This window comes from Labeo rohita, chromosome 5, assembly GCF_022985175.1.
Source record: "Labeo rohita strain BAU-BD-2019 chromosome 5, IGBB_LRoh.1.0, whole genome shotgun sequence".
NCBI classification, from domain to species: domain Eukaryota; kingdom Metazoa; phylum Chordata; class Actinopteri; order Cypriniformes; family Cyprinidae; genus Labeo; species Labeo rohita.
This window is the reverse complement of record NC_066873.1, coordinates 32684928-32704677: the sequence shown is the minus strand read 5'-3', so window position 1 is coordinate 32704677 and position 19750 is coordinate 32684928. Positions and strand designations below refer to the sequence as shown.

General features: G+C 36.0%; 1 protein-coding gene across 2 annotated transcripts; it reads right to left on the bottom strand.

Annotated features, from left to right (window-relative positions):
* Positions 1-1099: 1099 nt before the first annotated feature.
* On the bottom strand, positions 1100-19750 carry LOC127166083 (histo-blood group ABO system transferase-like). 2 transcript variants are annotated; one of them, XM_051111166.1, is made up of 7 exons: positions 19705-19750; positions 18344-18826; positions 17577-17683; positions 7570-7605; positions 6535-6558; positions 3066-3200; positions 1100-2931 (listed from the first exon to the last, which is right to left on the bottom strand). In XM_051111166.1, the coding sequence occupies exons 3-7, from the start codon at positions 17636-17638 to the stop codon at positions 2241-2243; spliced, it is 948 nt and encodes a 315-aa protein (XP_050967123.1). In that variant the 5' UTR covers positions 17639-17683; positions 18344-18826; positions 19705-19750; the 3' UTR covers positions 1100-2240. The 2 variants fall into 2 exon arrangements, with proteins under 2 accessions (XP_050967123.1, XP_050967124.1); XM_051111167.1 differs by having other exon boundaries at positions 18647-18826.

Here is a 19750-nt window from a genome sequence, read left to right as displayed (position 1 = left end):
GACTTATGAATGTATGGCACATGATTTCATCAACATTTAACAAAGTATCAGATATTTCAGTCCTAAGTAAAACTCTACTATCTTTCAGTTAGAAGTCCCTGTGGAAACCAACAAGCTTGAAACGTTTTTAAATCAAATTCGTGACCTACAAACTTTTATTTTTTTCCACAAACAAAGGGTTTGGTAAAACCTGTTTGCCTCAAACAAGGGGACAAGATGGGAAACTATTTGCAAATATTTGTTTGTGAATGGAAAATATACCATTTAAAATGTTCCAGGAGTTTATGCAGCGCTGAACAAAGTAGCCAATCTACACTGCAGTCAAAACTTTTTGAACAGTAATGTTTTTTAAAGAAGTCTCCTTTGCTTACTGAGCTTGCATTTATTTGATCCAAAGTACAGCAAAAACTGTAGCGTTTTTACTATTTAAATATTAATTTATTACTGTTTAATTGAATATATTTTCAAATGAAATTTATTCCTGTCATTTCAAAGCTGAATTTTTCACATGATCCTCCAGAAATCATTCTAATATTCTGATTTGCTGAAAACATTTATTATTATTATTATTATTATTATGTTGAAAACAGCTGAGTAGAATTTCTTCAGGTTTCTTTGATGAATAGAAAGTTCAGACAAAGTTTCCCAAAAATTAATACTGACTTCAGGCTTTTGAATGGTATAATGTATAATGTTACAAAAGCTTTTTATTTCAGATAAATGCTGATCTTTGGATCAGCAAATCAGCATATTAGAATGATTTCTGAAGAATCATGTGACAATGAAGACTGGAGTAATGTTGAAAATTTAGCTTTGATCACAGGAATAAATTACATTTGAAAATATATTCAAATAGAAAGCAGTTATTTTAAATAGTAAAAAAAAAAAAAAAAAAAAAAATCATGATATTAGTGGTGTTGCTGTATTTTGGATCAAATAAATGCAGGCCTGGTAAGCAGAAGAGGCTTCTTTAAAAAACACTGAAAATCTTAAAAACTTTTGATTGGTTGTGTACATGCTCGCAAATCTTCTTATTATAACAAACTAAGCATAGACACAATGTAAATAAGCACTTTATTGATTCATTGTGTGACAGAAATATGTCAAAATGGCCAGCTTGAGTAGCCATATTATGGAAGGCAGATAGGGCCAAAGTCTTTAAATGAAACATGTAAAGTTTGATTGTGTTAGCACCCAGGCAGGAGCTACACAGCGTTGATGGGGCTGAAATTTCACTCCCTTCGATTCCCTGATTTCAACAACCACAACCATTTGAGTTTTATTTGATCAGGAAGGATGATGCATCAGTACATTTTTCTGTTGTTTAGTTCAGCATTATTTTTCAGATAGAAAATTCTTAATTACATTGTAAAATGAATTTACTTTAGCACAGTAGATATCAGTAAAACCCTGCTGCAATAAACAAAAGAAAGGATTAATATGTGGGTAAATGTAGAGATAAACTCTTAGGAGGATGTATGCTCCTCAGGTGGTAACTCAACTTCATTGTGAATACAACCGAATATTGTTGAGTGTCTGTTGTGGCACACTATCCATAATATGTGGACCTTCCAGCTATTTTTTTGGGTAAATGAAACAGGGCTATGTCAATAAAAGCATTGTTCTCAGAATGTGTTGGACATGTTTGACTGTATTAGTTAACATCCTTATCTTTCAGCATTTTTAATTCATACACGTAGAAGAGGCTGATTGCCAAAGCATGCATTACAACAACAGAACAACAAACATAAGACAAGCCCATTTTACGTGTATAGCACTTTTCACAGTCCACGTTGTTTCAAAGCAGAAAACTTTGCCTTCATGTCTTAACCATTAAGAGCAAATGTTTGGAGAGGATCTTGAGACGGATCTATTATTTAAATTATGGTTTAAAGGACCCCTATACAAACAACTGGGTGTGCAAATAATTGTAGGACTGGCAGGTTGCAATACAGTTTCAGGACAACATAAAATTACAAACTACACAAGATGAAACAGCACAAGACAATGGCAAAATCACAGCTTGTGGGATATTCAGTGAATTGGAAATGTTTTTGAATACTGTTCTTGATCTCATTTAAATCATGTATTGTATTGTCATTAGCATTATTAATGCTTAAAAGGTTTTCCCAGGTTTACCACATGTGAATAAGCAGGAAACAACCTGTTTGCTTCAAAACTAACATTTTTTTTTCTAGCGAAACTCAACATTGATGTGAAAGTAAACCTTTACAAAAGTGCTACAAGTTTGGACGAACTTCAGCATTGTTTTTAGTTACATGAGAGAAGCGAACTATTTTCACTTGGCCTGCACCCATACTAATGTCCCGCCACAGATATTCAGGTGAAAGCAGTTTGCTGGGTTTGTTATAAAGGAAATACTTGTTCAAGTGAGATTCCTCGTGCCATATCGCCTCAATGGAGTTTGCAGCATCAGTGTTCAGTTGTTCACGGCAGGTTTTGGTGAGATGATGTACATCCTTCAATGAGCCACCGAATGCAGCAGCAGTATAATAATAATCACCTTGTCCCGCTGGAATGTATGCTTGAGACTCTGGTCTACGCTCGTATGTGAATATGAACCTTGGAAGATCAAAGAACCAAGGATGTATCACACCTACCAGACGACCCAAAGACTCAACACCCCACCGGCCATAGAACTTTGCATCTACGTCAAGACAGAAAATATAGTCGGCCTCCTTGGCCAGTTCATTCTCTATTAGTTTCTCCAACATTTCCATCCTGCCCATACTGATGTCCTGCCATCTGTTCAAACTTGGAACCTTTTTTACTGTCAGATAACGTTTTTGACCAAGTTTCACATTAGGAATGGCTTCTGGTTGATCTGTAAACAGGTAGTAATGTACTTGAAATCCAACAAAGTAATGCTCTTCTGCTGACTCCAGAAAATCTTTGAGAAAACGTATGTATCTGGAAAAAAGTGAGAGGAACAGATAGTAAAACATATTAATTTAATGTATGTAGTTAAAATGTACAAAGGGAAAAAATGATAAAGAGAGAAAAAGCGGTATTTTGAGAGTCTGAGAAGTATGTAGTTTTGTTACTTTCCCAAAGCGAAGACAGTGGTCGCTACAGTGATGTTTTGTTGTTTGTAGATAGAGTCGATCACTGTGGCATCAAAGGTTCCCTCCCAAACAATCGGGGCTAACCATGGTGTCACAGAAGCAACATCTGTCCGACTACATTGAACACACACACAGATATAATCATGACGTGAGGTGTAGCCAAGTATGGCATCCCATACTCAGAATATGTAACCCTGGACCACAAAACCAGCCATAAGGTCAATTTCATGTTTCTGAACAAATAAGCTTTCCATTGATGTATGGTTTGTCAGGATAGAACAATATTTGGGTGAGATACAACTATACGAAAATCTGGAATCTGAGGGTGCAAAAAACAAACAAACAAACAAACAAAAAAAAACCCCGAAATATTGGGAAAAATCGCCAAATGCTTGTCTTGTCTTGCTCTGCCTGAACTGTTTTTGTTCCTGTTCATGACAGTTAGGGTATGTCGAAAAACTCCCATCTCATGTTCTCCCTCAACTTCAAAATCATCCAATATCGCTGTTTTACCTTTTTTTTTTTTGTTAAGGGTGTTTGATCTTCTTTGCATGTTCACTTTGCAAAGACTGTGTCGGTACTTCTGCAGCGATGTAGGATGATTTTGAAATCATTTTTGAAGTTGAGGGAGAAAATATGGTCGGAGTTTTTCGACATACTGTCTTGAGTCAGAATACACAGAGTTCAAGGACTGCGAGGCAAGACGAGCATTTGAAAATAAGAAGTATTTAAATTGTATTTTTTAAATGCAAATAACCGATCGTTTCACTAGATAAGACCCTTCTTCCTTGGCTGGGATCGTTTACAACTGCATTTGGGATCGTTTGAAACCGCATTTAAACTGCATTTTGGAAGTTCAAAATCAGTCCATTATATGAAGAAAAATGCTGAAATGTTTTCCTCAAAAAGCATAATTTCTTTATGACTGAAGAAAGAAAGACATGAACATCTTGGATGACAAGGGGGTGAGTACATTATATGGGAATCTTTGTTTTGGAAGTTCTTCATATTGCATCAATGCATATTACTAATCAAAAATTACGTTTTCACAAATTAACAGGAAATTTACAAAAACTCTTCATGGAACGTGATCTTTAATATCCTAATGATTTTTGGCATAAAAGAAAAATTTACCATTTTGACCCATACAGTGTATTTTTGGCTATTGCTACAAATATATCCGTGCTATTTAAGACTGGTTTTGTGGTCCAGGGACAGGTTCACATTTGTGCTCTGCAGTTTGTTTGCACTTGGATCAGTTAAACGCAGTGAATACACACTCTAAACACACACCCAGAGCAGTGGGATTACAATCAAACATTGGTGTTTCAATATAAGCATGTGTACACAACATTTATAGTGTGCACTGTACAAGGATAAATCATCATCCTGCTAAGTTTTACATTTGAAAGTGCATTGTGTATAAAGGTATTGTCTCTCAAATGAAAGAGTCAATTCGGAATCATTTAAACGAGTCGTTTTCAAATTAAATCTCAACATGAAAAATTAGCATATTGCCCGCCTACTTGTTGCACGCACAGACCTGGGAAAACTTGAACGCCCCCTCCCTGAAAAACTGTAGCAGATTCTTGTGGATAGCATCATGTGGAGAAGACACTGATGGTTAAATCTGTTAGGGTATGTCGAAAAACTCCCATCTTATTTTCTCTTCCAACTTCAAAATCGTCCTACATCGCTGCAGAACATGCAAGGAGGGTCAATCACCATTTACCAAAAAACAAAAAAACAAAAAAACAAACAAACAAACAAAAAAAAAGGGTGTAGGGTGATTTTGAAGTTGGAGGAGAAAATGAGATGGGAGTTTTTAGACATACCCTGTTTTGAACCAGACACAGAGTATGCATGTACTTGCAGAGCCAAGACAAGCATTTGTGGTTAAAAAGTGTACAAATAATATTTTTTAAGAAAATGACCAATCGTTTTGCTAGATAAGACCCTCCCAGGTACTACATTTTTAACCTTCAATCCGTTGAGCACCATTGAAGTCCACCAAGTTATATAGAGAAAAATCCTGGAATGTTTTCCTCATAAACCATAAATTCTTTGTGACTTAAGAAAGACATGAATATCTTGGATGACATGGGGGTGAGTAAATTATCAGGAAATTTTTATTCTGAAAGTAGAGTAATCCTTTAAAACGGTTGCTCTCATGTACTCTGTATATAGTTGTGTGTGTTGTGTTCGCTCTGCACAGCTTGTAGGTCTCTGGCTAACCGGCTACAGGGATGGGTATCGTTAAGGTTTTAACGGTATTACTACTCTTACCGATACTGTTTATCGGTCTGGTACTTTATTGGTATTCTTATCGGTACTTATATAAATATATATATATATATAATATATATATATATATATATATATATATATATTTTATATTTATATATATATAAATGTTATGTTTCATGGTGGTCTGCTAACATTTTTGTTCAGGTATAATATCGCCAACAAAAGAAATCTAATAAAATAACCAAATGTTAAACAACATTGCATGGTTTTTGCCGTTTATACGATACGCAGTTTTGACGGGCATGTAATACGTAATGTCTTGGCGTGCATATGATACGCAGTTTTAGAGTATAATACGCACCTACCCCAATCATTGTGTACGCCAAATAGAAACAGAAACTGGTGGTATTGATACACACTTCCATGTACTCATGTTGACACGTCGGACTTTCTCACAGCTGTTCACGTCAAAGACAAAAACTGTGTTTAAGTGAATAATCTCCAAGCTGGCCACTTTGACATATTTGTGTGTATATTTGATCGTTTGGACGCACACTCGAAGCCCAAAGTGTAATTTGCTTGTCCGTTTTGGAGGACGCAGCCACACGCACACACATAATTCAGCTTGGGGTGTTCTAACAATTTGTGCTACCCTGTCAGATTTTGCTGCCTCCCATTAAAACAGATGGTAGCATAATTCGACAGCGAAAAATGCTACCTATCAGATTTTGCTTCCAGCATGATATTAATATTGTGTTAGGCTTTATTAACGTGTACACCTACCCCAACCCTAAACATAACATTACAGTATGAAAAACACAGTGTTGGTAGCACAATCTGACAGGTAGCATTATTTGTTAAAACATGGGGAACAGCATCTTTCTTCTTAACGTGTAAGCAGACGTTTTATAGTTTAGTTCCGTCCTATATCATCACAGTTAAAAAGGGCTTTCAATTGTCCGAATCCAAATCGTTTGGGAGCCGTTAAGTAAAAAAGGAAAAAATAAACGCATATTATAAGACAATGAAAGTGTTTTTTGACCTTGCATGCATGTCTACCTGTTGACTCCCAAAACAAAAATATAAAAACCTTTCATAATCCATAATAGGGGCACTTTAAAAGTTTGAAAGCACATTCTAGTGTAATCATGTGTGTGCATGAGTTTACATTCCTGTGTGTATGCATTATATGAGTACTTACCCCAGGTTACCTGTTAGATGATTTCTGCAAACCAAAACGCAATCATGAATGGACTATGCAACTCAGACACTTCCTCACAGCACATTTACATGATTAGCTGCAATCAAACTACAGCAGTAAGGTTTTACATACAACAGTTAGATTAGGGGTTTGTCTTTATTTGTATGTCAGAGTATACATTACGTTTTTCTTAATAATCTAATACTGGAAGGATTACATATGTCATGCATAAGCACAGCGTGTATAAATACTGCAATAGTGTTATCCGTTTGTCCAGCCAGTAACTGTTACACAATAATTGCACTGGTATGATTTCAGTCAGACTATAGCCTTTATATTGTGACATTCAAATAAATTGTAGCCTCAATTTTCTGTTATTAGCTGACAGGAGAGCCACCCCGTGTCAGTGTTGTCGAGTCCGCTGTTTTACAGTGGAATAGGGCTACTTATACACTGTTGATAGTCCATGGGTTAAAGCATTCTCTCTAGAATGCTCTTTCGATGAACGGGGGCGCCCCCATCGGTGGAGAAAACCACAGAAAAGGTTCAACATGCTTCAAGGTTCGACGTGTTGCACGTCCAGAGATGCTCTTCTGCATACCTCAGTTATAACAAGTAGTTATTTGAGTTACTGCTGCCTTTCTATCGGCTGAAACCACTCTTCTCTGACCTCTGGCATCAACAAGGCATTTTCACCCACAGATCTACGGCTCACTAAATATTTTTAGATATCTTTTCTGACCTTTCTCTGTAAACCCTAGAGCTAGTTGTTTTTGAAAATGAGGCAATTGGTGAGTCTCTGACTATCTGTTTGCAAGCTAGTCAGGACTAAAGAAAGCCATACCTGTAATCTGAAAAATCAAGTTTCTAACTTCTGTTGGCTTTAATAAATTCAACTTTTAATCTTAAAAAACAAAAAACAAAAAACAAAAAACAAAAAAACAAAAAAAAAGTATCTTGAGGTAAGCTGACCTAGATCAATTGGGGATGAAAGTTTCATGGTCATGTAAATGTGTATGAATATGGACTACTCACCCAAACCAAATGGAGGTGAATCCCCAGTAAATGAGCCTGTGAGGAAAGACATGATAATCCTATGAACAGAAATCTTTTGAAAATGTGTCAACGCTCACACACTTTTTTCAGAGTTTAATTTAAAAGTTAGTTTTAAAGGGAACCCTGGGTATTAAGACACGTATGGCTTAATATAATGTAAACAATGTCTCTTACTAAAATATGGAGTAGAATACCTATGAAGATTTACGTTATTTTAAAAATCCACATCGTTTTATACATATTTTGGACTAATGGGGGGCATTACATTTGATTATGTAGAACGGTTGCACTTGGTGAGCTACTGACATTATCTCTTGCTAATTTTACCACAACACAACTCGGAATACACAATGTGGAAAATAAAATGAAGAGTTCGGATGCAAAAGCCTCTAAATCCATCTGATGCATTTCTTTAAAATTAGCATTTCTTTCTGGCTACTTTGTATAGGTATAACCTCATGCAGGAAAGTTTGTCAACCTATCCTTTTGATTAGGAAAAAAAGTAATGTTTAATCATTTGAACAGCTAATTTCCATTCCACTGTGATGCTGTCTTTAGATATTAAATATAAATATAAATATAAATATATAAAAATATAAAACACACAACACAGCCTTACGTAACTTATTTTAAAAACTGAAACTTTCATATACTCTAGGTTCATTACATGTAAAGTAAAACATTTCAAAAGTTTTTTTTTTGTTTTAATTTTGATGATTAGAGCGTACATCTCATGAAAGTCAAAAATCCAGTATCTCAAAATATTACAATATTTGCATTTGAGTTTCATTAAATGTCCATCCCTACAGTATAAATTCCAGGTATTTCTTGTTCTTTGAAACCACACTAATGGGGAAGACTGCTGACTTGGCATGGGTCCAGAAGACAATCATTGACACCCTCCACAAAGAGGGTAAGTCACAGAAGGTCATTACTGAAAGGGGTGACTGTTTACAGAGTGCTGTATCAAAGCATATTAAATGCAAAGTTGACTGGAAGGAAGAAATTGGGTAGGGAAAGGTGCACAAGCAACAGGGGTGACCGCAAGCTTAAGAATACTGTCAAGTAAAGGGGATTTAAACACTTGGGAGAGCTTCACAAGGAGTAGAATGAAGCCAGAGTCAGTGCATCAAGAGTCACCACGCTCAGACGTCTTCAGGAAAAGGGCTACCAAGCCACTTCTGAAACAGAAACAACATCAGAAGCATCTTACCTGGGCTAAGGAGAAAAAGAACTGAACTGTTGCTCAGTGGTCCAAAGCCCTCTTTTCAGACAAAAGTAAATTTTGCATTTCATGTTGAAATCATGGTCCCAGAGTCTGGAAGAAGTCAGTAATGATTTGGGCTGCCGTGACATCTACTGGTGTTGGTCTACTGTGTTTTATCAAGTGCAAAGTCAATGCAGCCGTCTACCAGAAGATTTGGGAGCACTTCAAGCTGACAAGCTTTATGGAGATGCTGATTTTCTTTTCCAACAGGACTTCAGCACCTGCCCACAGTGCAAAAAACACTTCCAAGTGGTTTGCTGACCATGATATTACTGTGCTTTATTGGCCAACCAACATGCCTGACCTGAACCCCATTGAGAATCTATGGGATATTTTCAAGAGAAAGATGAGAAACAGTCGATCCAACAATATTCAGATAATCTGAAGTCTCAATAGTGCCTCAGCAGTACCACAGGCTGATCACTTCCACGCCACACTTCACTGATGCTGTAATTTGTGCTAGGAGCAAGTCATTTGCAGTAATACAGTCATGTGAAAAAGTTAGGACACCCTATTGAATTTCATGGTTTTCTGTATCGGGACATAATAAAAAATTATCTGGTCCTTGGCAGGTCTTAAAATTTAGAAAATAAATCCTCAGGTAAACATCATCACGTCATATCACACTGTGTCATTATTTATTTAACAATAATAAAGCCAATATGGAAAGGCCATGTGTGACAATGTTAGGACACCCCATGAGTCAGTTGCCTGTAGAGCCACTTTTAGCAGCAATAACTTGAAGCATTCATTTTCTGTGTGACTTTATCAGTCTCTCACATCGTTCTGGAGGAATTTGGACCACTCTTCTTTTCAGCGTTGCTCCAGTTTATTGAGGTTTGTGGGCATTTGCTTATGCACAGCTCTCACCACAGCATTTGAGCCAGGATGAGCTCTAGACATGGACTGAGCTGTTGCAACACTTTGATTCTTCTCATTTCATCCATTCTGTTGTAGATTTGCTGGTGTGCTTGGGATCATTGTCCTGTTGCATGACCCAATTTTGGCCCAACTTTAGATGTCGGACAGATGCACTCGCATTTGACTGTAGAATACTTTGATATACAGAGGAGTTCATGGCCAACTCAGTGACTGTGAGGTGCTCAGGTCCTGTGGCTACAAAACAAGCCCAAAATGATCAGCCCTCCTCCAGCATGTTTGTCTTTTGGTATGAGGTGTTTGTGCTGATATGCTTTTTAGGTTTTCACCAAACTCAGTGCTGTGCATTATGGCCTAACATCTCCACTTCGGTCTCGTCTTTTCAAAGGACATTATTCTAGAAAACTTGTGTTTTGTTCAGACGCAACTTTGCAGACCTAAACTGTGCTGCAATGCTGCAATGAAGCTTTCTTCTGCCAAGCCTTCCAAACATCGTCCCATATTTTTCTAATGGTATTTTCATGAACTTTATCATTTAACATGTTAACTGAGGCCTGTAAAGTCTGAGGTGTAGTTCTTGGGTTGTCTGCCATTTCTCTGAGCTTTACATGGTCTGATCTGCTGGGACTTCCACTCCTGGAAGGAGAGGTGTCTGTTTTAAATGTCTTCCACTTGTGAATAAACTTCAAATTGTTTGGAAATGTCCGTATTACTCTTCTCAGATTGATGGCAGCAACAATTGCTTCTCTAAGATGATTGCTGATGTCTTACCTCCTTGGCAATGTGTTAACACACACCTGAAGGCTCCAGACCAGCAAACTGCCAAAGCTTATGCTTTTATAGAGACGCTTAGACTTGCTGATGATCAGTTAATCAAAGGCATTTAATTATCAGTGCTTGACTGTTATTTACCCTCTGTTATTTACCCTCCTAACTTTTTCACATGACTGTATGTGCTGCCGACCAAGTATTGAGTGCATAAATGAACACACTTTAAAAAACTTGAACTTTTCTTTTTTGGAAATCCATTTTTTGATTGATCTTAAGAAATAATGTAATATTTTGAGATACTGGATTTTTGACTTTCATGAGTTGTAAGCTGTAATCATCAAAATTAAAACAAACAAAACCCAAAAACAAAACAAACAAACAAACAAACAAACAAAAATCTTTTACTTTACATGTAACGAATCTAGAATATATGTGACCCTGGACCACAAAACCAGTCTTAAGTCGCTGGGCTTTATTTATAGCAATAGCCAAAAATACATTGTATGGGTCAAAATTATTGATTTTTCTTTTATGGCAAAAATCATTAGGAAATGAAGTAAAGACCATGTTCCATGAAGATCTTTTGTAAAATTCCTACTGTAAATGTATGAAAACTTAATTCTATGATTAGTCATATACATTGTTAAGAACATTATTTGAAGAACTTTACAGGCAATTCTCTCAGTATTTAGATTCTTTTGCACCCTCAGATTCCTGATTTTTAAATAGTTGTATCTTGGCCAAATATTGTCTAACAAACCATACATCAATGGAAAGGTTACTTATTCAGCTTTCATATGACGTATAAATCTCAATTTTGAAAAAAATGACCCTTATGACTGGTTTTGTGATCCAGGGTCACATATGAAAGTTTAAGTTTTTAAAATAAGTTACAATGACAAAAAAAACCACAAACTTTTTCATGATATTGTAATTTTTTCATACATACATACATACATAACATACATAACATACATAACATACATAACATACATAACATACATAACATACATAACATACATACATACATACATACATACATACATACATACATACATACATGTGCATTCAGGATTTTCCGTTGAACACACCTGTGTAAGTCCTTTCAAATGTTCCATCATGATCGTTAAATTATTCCTATATTTCCCAAATACAAGTGTGCTCTGTGAGCAGATAAACATTCAGACATTCAGAGATAGCCTCACTAAATATTTGTGATCATTTATATTTTTGAGAATAACAATTCCCATTATCTGACACCTGCACTCAGCAATGGATGTTGTTTAAACATGCTAAACTGGTTTTTGGCTTTGTGTTTGTTTTATGAGAACTTAAAGGTTAAACCACTATGTACATAGTCAAATAGCTTTGCTGCTTCTTTAGTCAAACATGGTACTGGCCATTTCATTACGTACACCTGACCCCATTTCACCTGACCCTTCAATGGTCATCATTTCCCTTTAGAACTGCCTTAATTCTTCATGGCTCAGATTCAATGAGGTGCTGGAAACATTCCACAAAGATTTTGGCTGCACATGCATTTTGCAAATCTCACTGTCATGTTCAAGAAATCAGTTTCAGATGATTTGAGCTTTGTAACATGGCATGTCCTATCCTGCTGAAAGTAGCCTTCAATGGCTGTGGTCATAAATGCACAAACATCTTTTCCAGCTGAACTTTGCTGTGGGATCATCTTGATATTCACATGCAGTTTTTGCGTTTTTTTTTTCAGCAAAGACTGTGTTTTCACTTTATGCTCACTACAACAAAGACGGAGCAAAGTATATAGTTCCAATTGATTGTAAACCAAGGGTTGCAACAGATTCTCACTCCCAACTCGTCACATATTGATGCTTGGTCACCTTTTGCATCACTTTATGATGAACCCCTTATGAAAATTAACCATGGTTTTATTATAGTAAAAGTGTAGTAACCATGGTTTTGTTTATATTACACTATTTACACATTTACAAACAAGTAACCCAACCCCTGCTCCCTAAACCTACCATTTGTCAATAAAACACAGCATATAACAGGCAGATACAATTACAGTCATAATTTTTTGAAAAATTATTATTGCAAGTCTTCCGATGCAAAACAATTGATTTGTGAGAGAAACAGTCACGATCGGCCATAAAGCTCAGATCCTGTGTGCAGTCTGTGAACAAATTCAAATATTGCAGCCTTAAATTAGCCTTGGTTGTGAAATGCCATTGGTTCGTGTGTCTCGTGACTGATAGACCCTTTTCATGCCGCGCTTCAATGGTCATCAGCATCATAAATCCTTGAAAGTTTTTTTATATTTATATTTAAAAAAAATTTTGTACATTTGTAAGATTATACTTTATATTATATCACCTTCTCATCAAGTTACAAAAAACTAGTTAACGCTAAAGCGAAGGTGTTTCTAATGCAGCATCTATGGGAAATTGTGAAAGTCATGAAAACACTATTGTGGTGTTTTTCATTTGCTACTTGAGCAAATGGGAATGCAAAAACTATATTTGTGGTACTCTCCCATTTACTGCTCTTGAATTTTACCCACTTCCACTGCTAAGAAACCCAGAAATGTGAGAAAGGTCCACTGTGTCATGCTAATGTTTGGGAGTATCTTTTTGAATGAGATGTAAGCGTGTTAACGGAGGGGGATCATTTTCAGCGATTAAAATCTTATGTTTAACTCCCTTCTTTGCATAAAGATGTTGTATGGCATCAGAGGACTTGGAACGCAACACGACTGGTTTGTAATACTTTTATACTGCTTTTTTATGTTCAGTTTTTGCAATAAAGACCTGTGACTGTGATTTTATTTGCCTGTTACGTGTTTTATATTGTTCAGAAGTGGGTAGGTTTAGGGCAGGGGTGCACCAATAAAACTTATTTTACATAAATGTATTTCCATTTTTACAAATGCATGCAAATCATTAAATTAAGGCAAACGACTAAAACAACAACCCTGGACGTCGAAGAATGGCGCTAAAGGGCATCCTGTGCATTTAAAAAAAAAACAAAAAAAACAATGATGCTAAAGGGGCACTTTGAGAGTCAAAAAGCAATTTACATCCACTAGACGGTGTGATGATTGTTAATGTGAACTTGAGAGACAATGACCAAAAGAGACTAACAGAAAGTGTTGAAAGAAAGATTGGTGAGTTTCAAGAAAACATTGAGGATGGATGGGAAGTGGTGCAAACTTTCTTGTTTGAACTGAAACCTGTAGAGGTTAATTGGGCTAAAATTACCTCTTGCATGCAGAAGACAGGAGAAAGTGTTGCAGAGTTTGAAGAACGCTTCTAGCAAACTTGGACGGAACATGCTGGTGTGAACAACAACAGTGAAGATCTCAGTAAAGATACTAGCATGCCTCTTAAAACCACACTTGTGAATGGATTGAAACCTGAAATTTCTCAAGCTCTTAAAATCAAGTATGGTGACTGGGACAGCATTGGAACAACATTCATCCAGATTGTTGAAGCCAAAGATGATGTCCTAGAAGGCAGTGCTGCTAATCAAGCCGTAAAGGAGAGAGGTGCACATTCAGCGGCATTAAGACAACTTCAGCAAGACACACAAAGAGATTTGCATAGTAAACAGATTCAAAGTGAAGTGTCCAGAAAACAATGTTAACGAAAGATGGAACAAAACTGCTTGATGACAACCAATGCTTTGAGGAAAACCAGAAAGAAAATGGACTATGCCCTTTCGAACATGTCCAAGCCCGGCCCATGTCCAATGAAGATCCAACATCTGACAGCCTTGTCCAAAAAAAGACTCAGCCTGGCAGTACACAATGCCAAGAATCAAGTTGACACCTCCAAAGGGGGCCCATGGTATAGTGCCCAACAAATGGGTAAATATTCAAAAAAAATCATATGTCACAGCAAGAATCCAGGTGGCAACGACCACTTGAGGATCTTTTAGTAACTGATGTAGCAGTTAAGGCGCAGGGAAACACTGAGTGGATTGATGTGAATTTGCCTAGAGATGAGGGATAGATGGCAGTGGTATTTTTCAGAGTCCAGATATGGCGGGACTAGGGTTTTTAGGCTCTAGCTTGTCGCTTGAGGACAAAGACATGAACATTCTACCACTACTAAACACTGTAGTGTCCTGCAAACATTAAATAGGGACAGTTTTATTGACAGTTAGGCATGATTTGTTCAAAATCTTTTCTTTGGAAAGATACGTTTCCTTTTTCTCTCGTGTGTGATTGCAGGTGTTCCAGAGGATCAGAAAAAAAAAAACTCTTTTGGTCAGGCTTACTTATTTTATGTATTAGAGAAATCTAATACATATGGCGAGCCACCCAAACCACTGGTCAGCCAAATACAGCAAAATCTAACAGTATAGGTATTACAAATTAAAAAACTGATATGGATGTATATCCGAATAATCCGCTATTTTGTAGTGAGGGCTCAAAATGATGAGATTCAGAGCCAAATTACAGGGGGTAAAAATGACTTCAGAAAGATGGCAGCATCATGTTATTTTTACACAGAGATTCATAGGTCTATTAAAATCTCTTGAATTTGGCAGTCTTTGTTGCAATATGCCAGTGGTGACTATAATGGGGGGGAAAAAAGCACTTTTCTTCTCCAGGGTTTGCATGCCTGTAACACTAGAAGTGTTAAAGCTATCTTAATATGATTTTAGATTATAGTTCCTAATAAACATTTCTTTTGGATTTATTTTCAAGGCCCTAAATCGTTTAGGTGCAGAGATATGGGGACATCAATGCAGCCCCATAGTCAAAAAAACAAAACAAATGTTGGTCAGTTTGTATACAGCGAATACTTATTTTATTTAAAGAAAATACGATAAACTATAAAATTTTCCTCTATCAAAACAATGGCTAGAATATACCAGTCTGAGCGCTAAAAATGTACTGAAATGGTGAAGTTGGGGCACATTAGCTTGCTCTCAGTAGTCCATTCATAAGATTCTAGATTTAAATCAGTTTTGGAAGAAGGGATTTTGTTCATTTTCACAGCTTCTGAAGCCACAAAGAGTTCAAATAGGCAGTATCACAACTACTTGTTTGAAACAAATCCCACACCTCATATGCTAAAAAACGCTGGGTTATTTTTTCCAACCCAATCGCTGGGTTGAGCCTGCTGGGTCATTATGTTAGGTTTTCAATTTCCAAACTGTTTTTGGTTCATTTAAGCCAGCAATAGTAATTTTCAATCAATATTTATGGTAATTAAAACAACCCAGCATGTTGGGTCAAACGTTTAACCCAACCAGCTAGGTCAAAATAACCCAAATTGGGTTGTTTTAACCCAGCATTTTTAGATTGTAGGAAAAAGTGGTTGCTTTCCCCACACATTGTATTCACATCAGTAAGATTTGCCTCACTTGGATTAATTATTAGATTACATACACACTATAAAAAGTTAGTTTGCAACCCAGCGCTGGTTAAATATTGGACGGATCACATGATGTTGGGTTATTCTGACCCAACACGCTTAGTTGTTTTATTGAACTCAATTATTTAAAACACTATAGGAGCTATTGCTGGCTTAAAATCAGTGGCGTGTCTAGAGTATTTTCAGTGAAGGGGGCCATGCTGGGGGACTTCTTCAAAAGAAGGTGGTCACCAGAGACAAAATGAAAATGGTACAATATTAAAAACTGTTAAATGCTACTTCTCCTTGATCTAACTTTCACATTAATTTAGTTGGTGTGACCTAATGTTTTTAAAACCAATGATCTTTGCCTTTCAAAATTGATCGTAAAACGTAATTGCTCCTATAAAGCATAACAGTTGCATGAGAAATAGCATATTATAGCACATCATCAAAACCTGACAATTCATGTGATTAAAATCATATTTTTCACCATACTAATTTTAAAATGTCAGCTGAGTGTTTTTAAATAATGTTCTGTAATCTAATGTGTGACTTCTTATCTTAATATAAGGCAGAAAATGTATTATTTTAGTATTAAATACAGTGATTAGCAATGCATTAGAAATAGTCTATACTTTATTTTTATGAAAATACCGGAGATTGATTTAAGAACACAAACAAACCACATGATCATCGTCTACAGGCCTATATCGTCTCAACTTTTCACGTGTCAAAACATCTCTATCATTTGTATAGTTTCAGCGGTCAGTGAGAATAATCCAGCCAATAACCCAACCGCTGGTTAACACTGGAAAAAAACATCACAACATATGACCCAACAGGCTCAACCCAGCAGTTGTGTAGACAAAATAACCCAGAATTTTTTTTTCTCAAATTCTCTTATGTGATTACTTTAACTTATTCTTCTACCACAAAATGAAGTTTAAGAAAAAATTGAGAAACTTTATTATACTGAATTAAATTTGTTTTGATTGGTATATTAAATGTTTTTTTGTTTTTTTTTAAAAAGACTTGTTTTTTTTCTACAAATGCTGTGGAAAACTAATGCAAATAAAGTGCAGAGGAAAACCAAGTCCTATGCTTGGTTGGTGTAAACATTTTTAGAGGTGGTTGTTTAGCATAAATAGCAAAATAAATGTGGGTGGGTCCTCCCCCTCCCAAAAATTACTGGAGTATATGCCTGTTCATACGCGTGAGCATAGAACTTAATCTATTAGCACATTCGTCATGTGGAATGGATTTGACTGATGGCGCTCTAAAAAGTGCGCAGACATATTCGCCGAATTAGAGACGGTAAAAGTGGGTGGGTCCGATATCATTGGTCTTCAAAAGTGGGTGGGTCCTGTCCCACCCGCATTCAATGGTTCCGACGCCCATGGCGCTAAATATCTTAAGCGTTCTAAAGGATGTACTTAAGTAAACGCGGCAAATCATGCTGTTTTATAAAGCATGCATTTTGTAAGCTGTATGAAATACATTTTAATTGTAACTATCCCAACCCTGTCAACATGACAAGCATCGAGTCGCTGCCATGTGATTGACTGATTACATATAAAAGTACATATAAAGTGACTAGGAACCATATATGAAAATTACAAGAAAAACAGATTCACACTTTATATTGCAATTCACTTGACATTCAATCAACAAACGTGCGAGTAAATCAGCTATATATATTTTAAAAAGTTTATACATACCCACTTAGTGACAAGCCAACAAACATCCCCAGTAGGAAATGTACACTCTGACGGAGTCGCATTATTGTCCTACAAGCTTGGTCTTGTGTCCGTATTCACGTGAAGGACTGAAAAAGTGGAGTGAAAATATTGAGCATGAAATTGTATAACAACTACAACCTTAACAACCTAACAGCCAATGACTGATGCACACCAATCTGCTTTCAAAAAGGTATAAGTATATGGAAATGATGCGGAAATTCCACACAATGCATAAAGAACTGGTTCTGGAACAGCTTTTGTTTGACAGACCCACCCTCATGTTCAACCACAAACGTGAAAATCTAATTCATTCATTCATTCATTCATTCATTCATTCAAAAAAATAAAATAAAATAAATAAATAAATAAATAAAATAAAAATAATAATAATAAAAAATAAATAAATAAATAAAACCGGGAATCTCAGTAAGCTGTGAAGGTTAGCAAAATAGTATTTCATAAAATGACATGTATAACTAAGTGAAGCAGATGATAGACTGTTCAGTTTGCAATAATTTAACTTTACTTTCCCACAGCCACTCATGATTAGATGAACTGTATTGCTGTAGCTAAAAATAAATTAAAAATAAATAAAAATAATCCCATATTAGTCATAGTTACAGGGGATTTTTTGAACGAGCGGGGTTCTAGTTTTAATTGTATTTGGGCACGTTGAGTCGATTTTGTTAATAATACTTTGAATAAAAGGTGTATTTTGTGCTATTTCAAGGAACAAAGAAACTTACCTTGTAATCACCTTTTGATCTTAATGCAAAAACGGCACACGCGCTTTTGTATATAGACTTAACTTTGCGTACAGAGGATATATAACCGCACACTCACTTGCAAATAAGATTAAAAAAATTTTGATGTCTTCTGACCTGCATCTCGTATTGTGTGCGTGTGCTTGTTTATTTCATATAGATCTAACAATCATTAATCACAGCGCATCGTTAAACAAAAATTTTAGCCACGTACTACTAACTTTGAAATCCGTCGAACGGCTATGCTGAGATGTATTTTTCTACAACAAAATGTGAGGAACTCACGCGGCATTTTAATATTTTCGCGCTGCACATGTTTGTACAATAGCAGCCACCAGCCTGCTACCTTCAGTACCTGAGCCGCCCTCTCTGACCACAATGATGACGTGTGTTGTGGAGCGGAACCATGCAAATGAGAACTTGGATTTATAGAGACAGGGCAGATGTTTTCAGAGACGTTTTCTTCTGTAAAATAAAAGTTAAATGTGTTCAGAAAAGTTATTAGTTTTAGCGACAATGACATAAATTATAAACCAAGTATGAAAATGTCCAGAGTTTTCTTGTAAATAGATTTTTAACAAAAAATTACATTCGTACCAAGGGGGCATTTTACCCCACCCAGTCTGACAAAGCTATTTGCTTTAAACATTCACAGCAAAATCAGAGTACATGCAGTTTTAGCTTACTAACTAGCTACCTGATGCCGCATTTGGCAGAACCTGATTTTACCAAGTACGACATGTTCCTGGATCAACATCTTTGCTGACCCTGGAACATTGTGATTAACCAATCAGATTTTAAAAAACAATTTATAGTTTTTGTGAAGTTTAGGCTTACAATCAGTGTTTGGTGCTTGTACATCAGTGTCATTCATCTATCATTTCCTCTGATTTTATGGATTACTCATGGGTAAGGTTAGGTTTAGGTGTAGGGATGTGGTCAAGATTAAATTTTTGGATTAAAATGTTGTTCCATGGTCAACAAAATATGTTGACCCAGGAACACATCTAACTCAGCAAAATCAGGACGTGCACTAACTTGAGGTAATTTTTAAATATAAAATCCAAGTATTTTTTATATGTACTATTATATTTAATATTAACTAGTTAGATTTTATTTGATGGAAAAACAAAGGATTTGATATTCAGAACAGAGTGGCTGTAATTGCCCATTGCTCTCTGGGGGCGTTTTACTCCACTGACTATGAGAAAAAAAATATGTCATTCTGAAAATATAATTATATTTTTATTAAATAACACATACTCCCTATCTAAGGCTCTACTGTTCTCATATCATATATAACTGCGATATTCTACAACACAACAAGCTATTTTTTTTCTTACTACTGAAAATGAGATCCATATATTATAAGCATCTTTAAACTTGTCC

What these genes read in the sequence shown, in the direction of transcription:
- LOC127166083 (XM_051111166.1), bottom strand. Translation starts at nt 17,638, where the DNA reads ATGCGACTCCGTCAGAGTGTACATTTCCTACTGGGGATGTTTGTTGGC. An exon ending in GTTGGCTTGTCACTAAGTGG is followed by an intron (nt 7,606 to 17,576) that starts GTATGTATAAAC and finishes CTTTCCTCACAG; the next exon opens with GCTCATTTACTGGGGATTCA. An exon ending in ACTGTCTTCGCTTTGGGAAA is followed by an intron (nt 2,932 to 3,065) that starts GTAACAAAACTA and finishes ACTTTTTTCCAG; the next exon opens with ATACATACGTTTTCTCAAAG.